A 16,563-nucleotide genomic window follows, 5' to 3' on the forward strand; every position below is an offset into this window, starting at 1 on the left:
CAAACATCATAGCCTGGACAGCTTAAAAACGAAAATTTATTTCTCACAGTTCTGGAGGCTAGAAATCCAAGATCAAGTGTTGGCAGGGTTGTTTCTTCTGAGGCTTCTCTCCTTGGCTTGTAGATGGACACTTTCTGACTGTATTCTCATTTGGTCTTTTCTCTGTGGACATGCATCCCTGGTGTCTCCTCCTCCTCCTCCTCCTCCTCCTCCTTCTCCTTCTTTTGTTTTTAGAGAGGAGGAGAAGTGAGGAGGAGCAGAGAGAGGGGAGAAAGAGAATCTTAAGCAGACTTCATGCCCAGCACAGAGCCCAATGTGGGACTCTGATATCATGACCTGAGCCAAAATCGAGTCAGATGCTTAGCCAACTGGGTCCCTAGGTGCCACATGTCACCTCATCTTCTTAGAAGGACACCAGTCCTTCTGGTTTAGGGTCCCACCCTGATGACTTCATTTAACCTTAATTACCTCTATAAAGGCCCTATTTCTGAATACAGTCACATGAGGATTAGGATTTCAACATATGAATTTGGGGGGCACAGAATTCAGTCCATAACAGGCACCAAAGATGGAGAGCTGCCTCCTGTTAGAGTTGAGAGTGCAGGATACCTGCTTCAAGGTATCCGTAAGCAAGCCCATTCTGAGGACTTACCACTCATTGGTTTGTTCTCTACTTATACCCTTGTTAACAGGTTGTCCCACTACCTGGAATGGCCACTCTCTACTTCTGGTCCTGAGTGGAGGTGACACTATAGAACATGTGTTCTCACTTTAAGTTTGTAGGGGACTTCCTGGTGACCATGAGCCTTGAGGTTGTGTGCATATTTTGTGGGGATGTACGTCTGTGCCTTTTGCATTTTCCAGAGAGATGAACAGCTTTCACTTGATTCTCTGAGTCCGAAAGATGATAGAGACCATCATTCTAGGTGCTGGGGGACTAGGCCTAGATCTGGTGGCCCCTTGCAAAGCTCTGAAGAGAGCACGGCCATGCATGGGATCTGTCAGCATGCTTCGTGGCTGAACAGAATCTCTCTCCTTGCCTACAGAGATGTCAGGAACATTCCTGCATGTAACATGCAAGACCCTTTGAAGTCCATCATCCATCTTACTTTGTCCTCCCAACAATCTGGGCACCAGGCAGGTATTATTTCTAATAGACTCATATTTCAGAGAAGGAAACTGAGGCTCACATAATTGGCACAAAGTCATTCCTTAGGGAGCCAAGACCTTTTGGCTCCTGAAGCAGGTGCTCCACTGTTCCCCACTGCATATACTCTCTAAATAAGCTACTTTGATTGGCTGGCTGGCAGGTTTTGCTTGTTCAACTCTATCTCATATAACTTATAAAGTATTGGTCCATTTCTCACTGGAGGCTAAAACTCAGCTGTCTAGATCATAATGCTCACACTTTCAAGCCAAGAATGAAGCATGGATTTCAAGCCTCAATTCTCAGCCTTGATAGCCCTTGGAGACACCCCCTGGGGAGACTACATCCTATTTGAAAAAACAGGGTGCCTGGGCCTCCCACTCAGGCCCAAACTGAATCATGGGCATTCCCACTTTTATAAACTTGCTATGTAATATGGAAGGATGATGAGAATTAAGACTTGCGGATTTAGAGAAATTTTGAAACTAAAGTGAAAATAGATGATTAGTGAGTTTGCTAATTAATTTTTCTTTATATATCAGTTATGATTAGATTCAGCTATGAGGCACAAAATCCTGAGCAATAGAAACTTTTACAAGAGAGGAGTACATTTTTGTCTCATATGAAGGAAGTCTGGATATCGGCAGTTTTAGGGCTAGTATGTTATCCTCATGATGTCTCAGGCTCCTTTTATCATGTGGCTTCCATTCCCAAGATCACCTCATTGTCTAAGATGGGTGCTAGTACACCAACTATCACATTTATGCTTCAGGCAGCAGGATAAGAGAAAGAAAGGTGATGAGCATGCCCTTTTATTTTATTTGTTACTTTTATTTTTTAAAGATTTATTTATTTATGAGAGACACAGAGAGAGAGAGGCAGAGATATGGGCAGAGGGAGAAGCAGGCTCCTTGCAGGGGGTCCGATGTGGGACTCAATCCCAGATCATGAGATCACACCCTGAGCCAAAGGCAGAGGCTCAACTGCAGAGCCACCCAGGAATCCCACCCTATCCCATTTAAAGAGGTTTCCTAGAAGTAGCATTCATGGTTACATTTATTTGGACAAAAAGACTCAAACATACTAACCAAAAAGAAACAAAAATTAATAACTTAGGTTTTATTAAGTTTATTAAGTTTGATGAACTTCTGTTCATCAAAAGAGTTCATCAAGGGAATAAACAGCTAAGCCAAAGACTGAGACATTCAGAATACATACATCTGACAAAGGATTTCTACCAAGAATATATAAAGAGCTCCTGCAAATTAATAAGGAAAATACAACTCAATTTTTAAAAATGAACAAAAGACACATTCACAAAAGAAAATATCCAGATGGCCCATAAGCATTTGAAAAGATACTTAACATCATCAGTTATCTGGGTAATAAAAATTTAAAACCACCTGAGATGCCTTTATTTAACTACTAGTATGACTAAAATTGAACAAATTGTGGAACAAAGGTTGGCAGGAGTGAGGAATGATGGAGGCAGACACCTGCTGCCTATGATGGTAAATTAGTTCAAACACTTTGAAAAAGTGCAAATTTGTTATAAAGTTAAAGTGTACTTTTTTAGAAAAAGATTTATTTATTCATGAGAGACATAGAGTGAGACAGGCAGAGACATGGGCAGAGGGAGAAGCAGGCTCCTTGCAGGGAGTCTGATGTGGGACTTGGTCCCGGATCCCGGGATCACACCCTCAACTGAAGGCAGACACTCAACCACTGAGCCACCCAGGCGTCCCTAAAATGTACTTTCATATGGCCCAGAAGTTCCACTCTTCGGTATTTACCCAAGAGAAAAGAAAACATGGACAATTTAATAACAACTATCTATAAATAGCTAAAAATTTGAAAGAACCCAGTGTCCAACAACAGGAATTGGATAAACAGATTATGGAACTTTCATATATCACAGAACAAAGGACATTTGCTGTGGGCCTGATGAAGCGTGGCTCTCACAGCTAAAAGGCTCTGGCCCCTGCCTGGGATCTTGTAGCAGCATCTTGGTGGATATAGTTGGGAGTAGAGGTTGCTCAGAGCTGGAGAGGGCTCAGCCTGCCACAGCCAGCGCCATCTCCTCCTGGGACTGGACTCAACTGGCCACTGTCTGCAAAGAGTTGCACGTAACACATATAATATATACCATGCAACACGTATAACGTAACTCATACAGTGTGAAATACAAATAGCACGTAACATATAGCATGTGTACATGTATAAACATGTAGTGATAGCATGTAACAGTAAATAATATTATAACACGTAACCTCCATAGCATATGTGGTATGTATAACATGTGATACATCACAGGGTACATGCTATATGGTACACACGGTATATAACATGCATAACGTAATACACATAGCATACAACACGCATGATACATGCCACAGATAGCATGTAACACACTATGCATGCATTTATAGCGCACAATGTAAATTGCATCTAACACGTATAGCATGTAACACGCCTGGCACATGATATGCACAGCATGTAACATACATAGCACAAAACGCATAGCATATAATGTATATAACATGTAACAGAGCGTGTGCACACATATAGCATGTAACGTGCATAGCACAGACTCCATGGCTGTAGTTTGCCCTTCCGTGAGGGACGTCTGCCCTGGACGGGCTGGCCTGAAGTGGGACTCGCTTTGCCTGGTGGGCATAACCAGCCTTGTTTTGCCCCGCCCCTTACCCTCTACCCTTTCTCTCCTTCCTGAGATGTGGCCTGAATATGCTGGGATAGATAGATAGAGAGGGACCTTTTGGAATGTGGCTGTTGGCAGAATGGCCCCAGAGCTATTTCTGTACTAGTACCTGGAGCCGTCTAATGTGCTCACTGTTGGCGGCACCAAACTTCTGGCACCGAGAGGTCACTGCCCCTGGGAGCCCAAGACATCTATCTCTTCCTTCTCCAGCTACAGACGTTGTGTCACAGGCAAGTATCAACTGCTGGCTGCTTGCTTCTGAAATCAGATCTGACCTCCTTTTATAGCAGAAACACATACTCAGTGAAATAAGAGTTTGCCCCAAAGCTGCTAAGTGGAGGAGCAGGAGGTCAAATCTCTACTCTGGTTACTAGGCTGGGAAGTTTAGGGCCCCAGTGATGGCCACGGGTGAGCATGAAGAGGGTGTGTAGAACTGCCTGAGGGCAGTGGGTGCACCCTGAAGCCCCTTCCTTCATGATCTGCCAGGATGAGAGCAGAGGTGGGGCTGCAGCGTGAGCCCCCAGCACCCTACAACCTGACTCAGTGCCTTCCCCTCACTGGACCCTGTCTGATGATGCCCTACGACTCCACGGCGGCCCTGCCTTGAAGGGAGGCCAAACCCCCACCCGAGAAGCTGGCTGCATATAGCTCAGAGTGTGGCCTTCCAAGGAATAGGTCCCTTAAACGTGCTACACCAAGAAGCAGGGGGAAGGACTGTGGTCTGGCTTCTTGCCGGGCCCTCAGACAGATGGTGCTGGCTTAGAGAGGGGCGTCAGTCCTCCCTCCGGTGGAAGGTGCCAGGAGAGGGCTGGGGCCAGAGGCCAGGCTGCTCCAGCCCATGCTTGCTGCGGAGCCCTGCTGAGTCGGCATTCGTTGACAGGGGGAGCAGCGAAGGCTTGTTGTGGTCATGGTTTCATCCTCACCCCAACTTTCTCAGTGACTGTGCCTGAGGTCTGTCTGCATGGAGCCTCCTGTAAGCTGATTGAAGGCAGTGTTGATGCTAGTCCTGGGTTAGAACAACCATGTCCCAAGGCAGCTTGGCTAAAATAAATTGCTTCTAGATAGGGAACTTCTGTTTCTGGGAACATGGAGCAGACATACTTCTCCCCATTCCTCCTGCCAAGTAAAACTAAAAACCCTAGATTTTTTTATAAAGATGGAGGTATTTATATAGAATATCTATCTATGATTTAGATCACCTATCTGTATCATCTATCTTTTTTTTTTTTTAAAGATTTATTTAGGGGGGATCCCTGGGTGGCTCAGTGGTTTAGCGCCTGCCTTCGGCCCTGGAGTCCCGGGATCAAGTCCCACATCGGACTTCCTGCATGGAGCCTGCTTCTCCCTCTGCTTGTGTCTCTGCCTCCCTCTCTCTCTGTGTCTCTCATGAATAAATAAATAAAATCTTTAAAAAAAAAGATTAAAAAAATAAAATAAAAGATTTATTTATTTATTTGAGAGAGAGCGAGAGCAAGCATGCTTGAGCAGGGGGAGGGGCAGAGGAAGAGGAGCAAAGAGAATCACAGGCAGGCTCCCTGCTGACCTGGGAGCCTGACTCAGGGCTTGATCCAGGTACCCCTATTATCTATCTACCTATCATCTATCTGTCATACCTAGACTCTGAAAGCAGAGAAAAGAAGATGAACCATGTAGGAACCTTGAGACCTGAGAAATGACATGGTAGTGAGTCCCCACATTGTCTTTTTGTCTCATGTGTCCCAGAATTGGATCACAAACAACCCAGAAATACCAATGGGTATGGACAGAAAGTCTCAAGAAAGTCTGCTTTCTTAGCCCAAAGACCAGTAAAGGATCAGCCAAGAAGAACAGAAAATTCCACCATTATCCACTTTACTCCAGCCAAACACTGCTGGAAAGTCTGTGGCCCCACACCCACCTCCAATGGGCAAGGCCAGGTGAGAATCCTAGACTATCACCAGGCCCCAACATCCCTACCAGATGGGGACAGAGAAGGCCAAGTAGGGGGCTAGGACTCCTATCACCATAAGCCCCCTGTGAGTGTCAATAATGAGGAGCCCCCCCACTTCAGGTGTTAAGAGAGGCCAAATGGGGAAGCTGAATTTCTACCTACACCTGGCAGTAATGAAGCAGCACCCCTTATTTTCCTGCCAGCACTGGGTTTGTGAAAACCAGCTAAAAGAAAAATTTTAAATAAGGTCCAGAGTTTTATAATATAAAAATGCCAGGTTTCAAGAGGAAATCTCTCATCATACCAAGAACCAGGAAAATCTTAAGCTGAGTGAAAAAGATGATTAGTAGATGGCAACATCAAGATGACAGACTTATTAGAATTACCTAACAAGATTTTTTAAAAAAGATTTTATTTATTTATTCATGAAAGACACATAGAGAGAGGCAGAGACATAGGCAGAGGCAGAAGCAGGCTCCATGCAGGGAGCCTGATGTGGGACTTGATCCCGGAACTCTGGGATCACGCCTTGAGATGAAGGCAGGTGCTTAACCACTGAGCCACCCAGGTGTCCCACTTGACAAGATTTTTTAAGCCACTATGATAGAAACGCTGTGGTGAACAGTTATGAACACTCTTGAAAGATATTAAAAAACAAAGTCTTTTTTTAAAAGAGTTTTTATTTTATTTATTCATGAGAGACACAGAGAGAGAGGCAGAGGCAGAGGCAGAGGGAGAAGCAGGCTCCATGCAGGGAGCCCGATGTGGGACTCTGTGACTAAGACCTGAGCCGAAGGCAGATGCTCAATCACTGAGCCACGCAGGCATCCCTAAAAAACAAAGTCTTGACAAAGAACAGAAGATATGAAGAAGAATCAAGTGGAAGTTTCAGAATTGAAGATACAATAATGGAAATAAATAGCTCAGTGGATGGGCTCAGTAGTAGAATGGAACAGAGGAAAGAATCAGTGAATGGGAAGACAGACGATAGAAATGACCCAGTCTGAACAATGGTGGTGAAGGGGGCGGGGAGCAGTGGGAAGAACAGAACCTCAGGACCTAAGGGACTGTAAGAAAAGATCTTGCATTAATGTCATCTGAGTCCTGGAAGGAGAGAAGAAAGAAGATGGAGCTCACTAAATACTTGAAGAAATAATGGCTGTAAAATCTTGCAAATTTGTCAAGAGACCAACATTGGCAGATTCCAGAAGCTGAGTGACTGCCCAAGATGATAAGCACAAGGAAATTCACTTCAAGAGACATCATCATGAAATTTTTTAAAACTAAAGACAAAGAAAAAAAATCTTAAAGCAGCCAGAGGAAAGCAACATATTCCTATAGGGAAAAAGCTCATTCGAATGACAGTGGTTTCTCATCAGGAGTCACAGGGGTTGGTCAGAAAAAGAGCTATCAGCTCAGAATCCTATACCCAGTGAAAATATCTCTCAAGAATGAAGGGAAAATCAAGACTTGGTTAGGATTACTCTCTGATTGATCCACCAAAATGATGTGAAACCGGAGTTTGCAAAGTTTCACATCCCTGAGCCCCATGTGTCAGCCTAGGAGAACCTGGCCCAGGCTGTCAACAGGTGTCCCCTCCTGTTTCAGGGGCCTGAGTCAGCTGCCTGAGTGTCTGCGCTTGCCTCACATGCAGACTTTTAACCATGATGGTTTCATTTTGAGAAACAAAACCATATAGAAAAGTACAAAGAATAACATGACAAGCCTCCATGTACTCAGAAAGGACAGTTGCTCTTCCTTTATCTGCCTTATTTTCACCCTATGATATGTAAAATGTTCTAGATAAAGTGAAGTTCCCATATTCCTCCAAGATGAGTCCCACCCTCTCTCTGTGTTCTGTGAATGCTGAGAAAATCACTGTCATGAATTTACCTCTTATCTTCCACTTTGCATTAGGTTTTACTTTCAACCATCTCTGTTTTGATCAGGTACTTTATTTATGTTTTCAAAATCCAGAAAGTACAAAAGGTGCACAGGAAAATTTCCCCTTGCCCCCTCCCCGCATGTGTAGGAGCCAAGAGCAGCAGGTGGGCAGTCTTGAAGCAGTACTGGGATGGAGGTGTTGTCACTTGGGCTGCAGCCTTCAGCTGTGTTGCCTTTGCAGAAATGCCATCCGTAGTGGCCGTGCCATGAAGTCCACTGTGGTTAGCATTAGGTTTATTAAGAGTGACAGAAGCTCCAAACAGCAGCTTGAGCAAGGTACACGTTTATTTCTCTCTTACGTCTTGAAGTCGGCAGCCCAAAGCTGGCTGGGGGGGGGGGTGGTGTCTCGCAATCATCAGGGACCTATCCTATTGCTTGACCATCCTCAACAGGAGGCTTCTACTTCGTGGTCCAAAGTGGCTGCTTGACCTCCAGCCATCACGTCTTCATTCAGGCATTAGGTCAGAGTCGGGAAGGGGAAAGATCCCTGCTTCTCTTTCAGATTGTGTCCTGACGCTGCAACCGCGCCAGCTCTTGCACACTGTTGGCCGGGGTTTAGCGGGGTAGACGCGTCTCACTGTGAAGGGGTTGGGGGTGTAGCCTCGAGCCCGGCTGGCAGTGGCCCCCTGCTACGGAGGGAGGGGCCGGATACCAGGGGCAGCTGGCGGGATGTCCGGCGACGCCAGAGTTTAAGATCCTTTGAGGTGGACAAATCCCTCCCTGCGGGGAGGCGGAGGCGGGGGCGAGGGCGGCCGGGACTCCTGCGAGCGGAGCGCCGCGGGCCGGGGCCGGGGCCGGGGGCGGGGCCATGGGCGGGGCCGGGGCGGGCCGGGCTGGGCGGGGCCATGGGCGGGCCCGGGGGCGGGGCGGGGCGGGCCGAGCTGGGGCCGGGTCGGAAAGGGCGGGCGCCCCGGGCTCTGGCCGGCTCCCTCGCCTCCCGCGGGGCGCAGGGCGGCCGCGGCCCGGGAGCTCGGCTTCTGTCGGAGAAAGGACCGCGGCTCGTGTCCTTGGGCTTCCGATCGGAGGGGCCTCTAGGGTCCTGCCGAGCCACGGAGCAGGCGGGCGGGGCGGCCGGTGGGGACCCGCCGCGGGGGCGGGGGCGACCCTGGGGTGGGACGACCCGGGCGGATGGCGAGGGGAGGGCACCGGTGTCAGGCCGCGCGCAGGGCTGAGGCGGCCCGGGACGGGGACATGCCCAGCCTGTCTGGGCCCCGGAGCCCCGCGTCGGCAGGACCGGGCTGCCGCGGCCGAGCGGGAAGGCGGGGTGGCAAGGCCGGGCGGGGAGCAGGCCCCCTGTGGCTGATGGGCTCACCCGTCGGGGAAGGCCGGGAGCCCTCGGCCGCCGTGGGGGTGGGGGTGGGGGTGCCCGCAGCACGGGGAGGGGCTGGAGGGGGCGCAGCGGCGGACGGGCCCGGGAGAGATCTCTGAGCCTCGCCTGACCCGAGGTTAGACGCGGAGTCCTCAGGTCCTGGACACCGAGCAGTGGAGCTGGGGAGCACGGACACTGGCTCTCTACCCAGGGCCTGCTGGCAGGCGGACAGTGCACGGGGAGCATGTGCAAGCACCCTGCCACCCATCACTGGGGGATGGGGGTGCCCCTGGGCTCCCGATGTCACCCAGAGAGGAGGGGAAGCAGAGGCGAACAGGGGGAGCCCTAACAGTTTCTAACCATTAGGGACAGTTAACTTGAACAAATTAAGAAAAGAAATTAAACCCACGTCAGAGGGAATGGAGACTCGAAGTGCAGATGTGAGCAGTTTCTTTACGAAAGGCCTGTTTTGGGGCAAGTCTGGGCAGTGCCATGTAAACTCCTCCCCTGGGCCTGCCTGAGAGCCCAGTCCCACCTGGCACACCCAGAGCATAGCCAAGAGGGCCCCAGGACTGGGGATCAGTGGAGGTGGAAGGTCCCACAGGTGGGGGGGGGCCAGGAGGGTCCGGCAGCCAGAGAAGGTGACCCACCTAACCTCTAGGAGCAGGAAACCAGATGGCGCTGAGCAGGTGGGATGGATGGGGCTGGGGGGCAGGGAGGTCTGAGAAATTGTCATGGTCCTTTGAGGAAAAGAAAGGGAAAAGTGTGCCCATTGGCTTTGCTCCATGATGGACAGTGTGGAGGGTGACAGAGCTGGTGATGGGAAGGGTCAGGAGTCTGTGTGCCCTCCCCAGAGGCTTGTTCGGGGTCAGAGCTGGAGCTGGACATGAAGGCCTAGGCTGCGATGTGATGCACCTTGCCTGGGTCTGGCTCCTCCTCCTCCAGAACTTTCCCATTTTACAGATAGCAGGTGGAGGTCTAGTTGGAATCCAAAGCCTGATCTGACCACAATCTCCTGAGAGATTTCCCTGTTGCTGCAGCAGGGAGAGGACCCAAGACCAGCATCTCATAGAGGGTCTCCTGGGATATGGAGGTGAAGCCCTTCAAACTAGGCCTTGTTAAGGAGGCTGGGTGCCCACCCCAGTGCAATGGGGCAAAAGCTCATGGGGAGGGGGCTGGCCAGCCAGAAGGGGATGAGGGGCAAAGGGTCCCCACGACATCGATGCACACAGCTTCCTCTGGAGGCCTCCCAGGCTTGGAGATCCCCGAGACCAGGCATGTACTCCCGGGAGGGGGCTGTGGGCTGCCATCCCCCTGGGGTTGGCCTTTAGCCTCTGGGGAACATGCTCTGGGAGCATGGAGGGCAGAGGATAGGCTCTTTCCTGTGGCAGCAGAAAGGGGACTCTGCCCAGGTGGGCTGAGTAGGGAGTACTTTCCTCTGGGAAGAGAGAACTGGAACCACACAGAGCACTAAGTGAGGACAAGTGGCTGCCAGATTTTGGGGTCAAGATCCAGGGAAAGCAAGTTAGTAGCAGGCCTGTCCTAGGAAGTGGCAGCTGTTGGTCCCCTAGAATGTTGGGTATGAAGAGGGGACAGCAGGGGGGCAGCAGTGGGCTGGATGGGGAGGGGGGCTGGGCCAGACCCGGATATCAGAGGAGCTCCATTAGACTTGGGTTTGCCTAGCGGTGGGTGAGGGGCAGGGCCCACTGTGGGGGGACAGTGTCCACCCCCTGGCTGACACAGGGGAGGCTACTGCTGGGAGTAGGAAGGGAGTGAGGGGCTGGGCAGAACTCAGGAGCCTCCCAGCCTTGAGCTCAGGAAGGCTGAAGGGGGCCTCCAACTTGATTTGTATTTATTTTTTGAGATCGAGAGCCAGCAGTGCTGGGGGAGAGGAGCAGAAGGAGAGAATCCTTGATAGGCTCCGCACCCAGCGTGAGCCCCACTTGGGGCTTGATCTCACAACCCTGAGATCATAACCTGAGCCAGAACCAGAGTCCAGCGCTTCATCGATGGAGCCACCCAGGCGCCTCAAGGGGCCTACGACTTAAATAGAAGTAGGAAGGTGACAACCCTCATCTTCGGGAGGAGGTATTCTCAGGTCTGACTCTGCCTTTGTCTCATCAGGACCTTGGCCCCAGAGCACGCTGGCCCTGTCATGAAGTGGACACTTCCACCCTGTGCTCCCTGATGGGCAGCCAGGCTGCAGGCTCCTACTGAAACGTTCAGGAAAGGCCAAACCTGGGGGTGTGGGGGGCCGCACTGGTGTTTTCACACTGGGTTCCATGTGCGATGCCTCTAGTAGCCGGACTCTGCTACTAAAGAGATGCTCCCTTGGATTCAGATGGTCAAGAACGGTGTTTGGAGCTGCAGGTTGTGTCTGCCCCTCGCCCTCTCCCCGGTGTGGGACAGCTCAGCCACCAGGCAGCGGCCACGTTCGCCCCTTGCACTGCTGTGGGACCTAGCGATGAGCCCCCTCTCCTGGGTTTCTGCTCCGCCCCTCAGTTGTTGGGGGGCTCCTCTCTGCGGCAGAGAAGCCTCAGCTGCCCTGCTCTTCCTCTCAGAACATAGGAGGAGGATCCAGATCCACGATCTGGGAGGGAGAGGAAGGCCTGCGGTGTGAACCACAAGCTTCAACGTAGCTTTTCTATCTAGTCTTGCGTGTGAAGTCACTGACTCAGTGACTTCGGACTCAGCCTGCTGGGTCTCCCGGGGACCCTCGTGCAGGTGCAGAGTTGGTGCGCCAGGGCCCCGGGCCCTGCAACGGCCCAGCAACAGCCAGCTTCCTGCTGTGTAACCGAGCCGTCCCCGAAGAGAAGGTGACGAGCTGACGGCTTTTATCAGGCCTGTGGTCAGGTTACGGCCCGACGGGAAGCAAGGGCTCGCCCTCCGTCTCCTCAGAGCGCTGAACTCCGTCAGGGTCCGTGGCCACATTTGGCATTTGTGACCAAATGTTCAACAGGACCTGATCGTGAGAGCACAGAACCATGCAGACATTTTAAGAGACAAGTGGTCTATGTCCAAACGGCAGCGCTAAGGGAAGAGGCCGGCAGTGCGGGGCGGGACTCGGCTGTGAGAGGGGACAGGAAAGAGCGCGGCCACTCGCACGGCCCGCGGCTCACGAGTACGACCTGAACACATTGTGGGGATAACCGGGAAACGGAGCCCGGACCGACCGTGAGCCAGGGTCACCGCCACACTTCGGGACACGATAGTGGCGTTGCGTTTCGTAGCACAATGTCCTTCCTAGGAGCTACATGCCGATGCGATTAGGATTCTGGGGACTGTGCCGTAGTTTCAAATATTTCAGAGAAAAGCATGCCTGAGTGTACGTGTGAATGTGTACACGTCTGTGCGTCCTCAGTGTGCACCTGTGTGGCCAGACGGCAAGTGTGTCTGTGGGACAAGGGAACATGACGGAATGTTAGTTCAGGCAAATCTAGGCCAGGGGTTGATGAGGATCCAGGAGCTGTTCTTTCGCCTTGTTTGCAATCTTCCCAAATTAAAAGTGGAGAAGAAGGAGGTCACCGAGGAGCACGCGTTGTCTGCCTTGCTCAGCCGGAGCTTGAGCTGGGGTCCTGCTGCCAAGCGCCGCACTGAATCATTGCTAAACCGTGCCCTGCGGGGATGACAGGTGCCCCTGGACTGTCGCAGAGCCTCAAGTGAGAAAGCGTGTGAACGCCTCTCTTCCTGGGCTGCCGGCACTGGAGGGAAGCCCCTGCCTCGCCTCCACGTCCACCTCCACGTCCACCTCCACGCCAGGATGCTCATTTCGAGAATCAGACCACGAAGGTCCGGCCACACGGCGTGGGGCGGCTGGCTGTCGCTACAGACCACAGCACACCTGCACTCCTTGTCAAGGGTTTATTTCATCTGCTAACATTCATTCTTGACCTAGACAAAAACAATTAGATGATTATGACTTGCTTTTCCATCACCAACTCGTTTGTCTTGTATGAATAACCAAAAGATTTTCTTCTCAACACTTTTTTTTTTTAATAAGAAGCTATAAATAAATAAAGCTTTAAACGCTCCTGGGTTCAAGTTAAACGCTTCCAGTTCCCCAAAAAAGGTCACAGACTCATTGCTCGGACAGTTCTGCTGTCCCTGGTTCCTCCTCCAGGAGGGGACATTGCAGGTCTGTGTAGGGAGTGGGCTGTGGGCCCACCGCGTGTTGCCTCTGTCCTCTCAGCCCCAGATAGAGCCCCCAGGCAGGGCATCCCTTCAGTGGAGCCCCAGCAGGTGGCAATGTCGGAGAAGATGCTCCAGGCCTGAGGAACCTTCACCTCAACACAGGCAGCCTGAGCGGAAGTGGACTGGAGGCTTGAGGGGCCTAGGGGTACTGGCACCTGGCGCTATCTCTGGGCACCTGGACCTAGGTCCTGGCCCCAGATCGGACCGCTTTCCAGATGCAGCAAAGAAACCAAGGGGAGACCCGTGTTTCCGTGTGAGCTGGGACAACGGATCATAAGTTAAAACATTCTACTATGTACAAAACAGATCCTACACTCAAGCCTGCACACACACAGGAAGCCCACCTCGAGGAGGGCCAGGTGCCCAGGGACTCAGGCAGAACCGGGCTGAGCTCTGCATGAGTGCCTGGAAGTGACACCCTCCTGGTGGAGGCTGCAGCAAGCCCCAGCAACTTACGTGCTTGTGCAAGACAGAGTTCTCATGAACATGTCCCACTCTCCTCCCTGCAGCAGGCCTATTTCAAAAGACGGGTGTCAGAACAGATCCCCCCAGGTGGACCCCTTGAAAGAACCACTAGGTCACCTGGATGTTTGCCTGCTCAGCACAACGCATCCTCTGTGGGGGGTGGTCTGGGGTTGGGCAGGCGCAGCGCCCATCCCCGCCTGCTCACCACTGCCCTTGGACTACAAGATGCAGTGGCTGGGGTCGGAAGCAGGAAGGACACACCATCCCTGTGGCAGGCAGGCAGCAAAGATGAAAGGCTACCTCCTCCTGGGTAGCCACTCACTAGACACCACTTTAGGATTTCCTGTGCTATGGAAGGTTCCTGGCTTCCACAACCCTGTAGGGGAACAGCTGCGATGGCTGAAGAGAACCTGGGGCAGGGAGGAGGGTGCCTGGTAGAAACTGCCCATGAGGCTGTGGCTGTCACCTTCACTGCCCAGTGCCTGCAGGTACACGTGGGTCCTCTCTAGGAGACAGGCCACTCAGCCACCTTGGGTGTGGGGCTCATATTTTGCTCCCTACACCCCAACTCTTGGGCCTCCTGTGGGGAGAGCACCCCCAGAGACGGTGGCCTGGCCCATGGAGCACAAGAGGAGTCAGGCATGGGGGTAGTATCTGTAACAGAATGGAACATGGCTTCTCCAATCTGCAGGGCTGCCAGGAACGGGGCCTGACTGGCTGTGGCCAGGGGGTGGGCAAAAGGAAATGCAGGGAAAACCTGGGGTGAGAAGGGCTGTGTTATCTGGGGAGTAGGGAGCCACTGAGAGCCATTTCTTCCAACTCTAGTTGAGAATCTGAAAGTCTGAGTCCCCTTTTCCAGCCCTACAGAATCACCGTGGCCCCAACGTATGGTTCATGGGCAGCAGGTGGTCTGCTGTTTTCTAGCCAATGGAGGCTTGATTGTACTTTTGCATGTGGGGTTGTGGGAACGGTGGGGTATGACCCCTGAATAAATATCGAAGTGATGAGCTGGGGCCAGTGCTGGTCTAACAAATCTGAGAGGGTCAGAAAGGTAAATCGGGCAGAGGAAACTCTCTCCCTAAGCTGGTCTGGCTAGGTGGTCACCCCCAAAGGCTAGCTGGCAGGGGGAGGGGTGTTTGGACATAGGTGGCAATATCCCTGGTCACAGCCTTTGTACTCCTGGGATGCACGCTGTCCACAGAGGTGCATGTGGGCCCGTCTCCCCGCAGCCCTCAGCCTGAGGGCTATGGGACATGGGAGGGATCCCATAAGGTGTGCTTTGATCTCCTGACCCAAAGCATGAAGCCAGACTGCGTGTTTTGACCCTGGGCCAGAGAGAGGATGAGCTTCCCAAGAGCGGGACTAGAATCTTCTCAGCTTTAGGTGAGGTGGGCCCTGGCCGTTGAAGATGGGGAAGCTAGAGCTCCATGCCTGAGGACATCTCAAGGGGCTGCCTGTGCACCCAGGGAAGGGGCTTCACTCAGGCCCAGGAGCATCGGGGCCACCAGAGGCCCAGGGACCGCCCAGGTGGCCTGAGCCTGGGAAGGTGCCTGGAGCTGGTGTCGGGCTGCTGCCGGCCAGCGGTGGGGAGAGAGCAGATAGGTGTGCACAGTGGGTGTAGGATGTGCTCCTGGCAGGGCGAGTCTGGTCTCCACTCTGCTTTTTCTTGTCTTCAGACCTTGGGCCATGGCGAGGAAGGAGGCCAGGGAGGCAGGGACACCACCTGCCCCTGTTCCCCTCAGGCCTGCCCAGGGTGTCCCTTAAGCACACTCTCCTGTGGCCTGGGGGGTTGCACCGATTGATTCCTCAGTCCCCAGTCTGCGGGGAACCATGAGAACTGGCCCTGCCGGCCACCGTGTCCCACTTCCTCAGCCTCGAGCAGCACGCATCTCCCCTCTGGCGAGTGCACCTGGGCCCCTCTTCCCACCAGAGCTCCGGTGGGTCCATCTGATTCCCCCCCACCCCCCGAGGTACCTCCCTCCCTGCCGGCCACCACTACCACTTCTCGATGATGTGGCTCATGTAGTCCTCGGTGGGCACACGGCCCGGCTCGTCGGCGTCCTCCCGTGGCAGGGCCTCCTTGGCGCGGTGCAGCAGGCGCTCCTCGCGGCTCTTGAGGCGCTGCTCCCGGCGCTCCAGCTGTCGCTTGTACTGGTAGCGCTGCTGGAAGAGGTCCTTGGCGTAGTCGTAAAGCTGCATGTCCAGGTCATTGAGCTCCTCGATGCGCCGGATAGTGTCCTCGTCCACCTCCACACCGCCCGCCCGTGTGCTGTTGTACTGCATGAAAGGCCGGATGAACTTGAGGTTGAACGTCCGCTCGAACAGGTACTGCGTCTTGCGCTGGAACTCCGTGAGGCCAAAGAAGGCCATGCCCCGCAGGTTCTTCTTGGCGCTCTCCAGCAGCAGCTGCGCCCGCTTGCCCTCAGGGATGAAGGACAGGTTGTAGCAGCCCACCAGGCTCAGGTCGGCCAGCATGCGCACCTGGCGGTTGTTGGCCAGGTTGTAGGGGCAGTCCATGAACTCCTGCAGTGTGCAGCCCGACCAGTCTGTGCCCTCGTAGCAGGGAGGCAGCTCCTCGGGTGTGGGCGTGCGCCCGTCACACATGTGCAGCGACGTCTTCCACGTGGCACCCCGCTGCACATGCCGCCACTCGCTCAGGTAGCGGGACACGGGGTCTCGAAGCAGGGTGATGTAGTAGAACTTCCTGCAATGAGATGGGGACAGTGGTAAGGTAAGAGGCCGGAAATCTGGGGATCATTATGGGGCGGGAGCCCCAAATCTGATGGCTTTGGGTATACTCTGGGGGACCACAGGTACCTCTAATACCAACCACTAGGGTAGTTCTCCAAACAGCCACT

General features: G+C 52.9%; 1 protein-coding gene across 2 annotated transcripts in view; it reads right to left on the reverse strand.

The window, feature by feature from the left end:
- Positions 1 to 12,896: 12,896 nt before the first annotated feature.
- The window catches only part of HS6ST1 (heparan sulfate 6-O-sulfotransferase 1), a 41,636-nt gene continuing 37,969 nt past the window's right edge, over positions 12,897 to 16,563 (reverse strand). For both annotated transcript variants that reach the window (XM_055316440.1, XM_055316439.1), the window contains one exon: positions 12,897 to 16,409. In XM_055316440.1, the coding sequence (XP_055172415.1) occupies positions 15,701 to 16,409 (709 nt within the window). In that variant the 3' untranslated portion in view covers positions 12,897 to 15,700. The remainder of the gene's footprint in view (positions 16,410 to 16,563) is intronic.

Source organism: Nyctereutes procyonoides, unplaced genomic scaffold (assembly GCF_905146905.1).
Source record: "Nyctereutes procyonoides isolate TBG_1078 unplaced genomic scaffold, NYPRO_anot_genome, whole genome shotgun sequence".
Taxonomy (NCBI): Eukaryota; Metazoa; Chordata; class Mammalia; order Carnivora; family Canidae; genus Nyctereutes; species Nyctereutes procyonoides.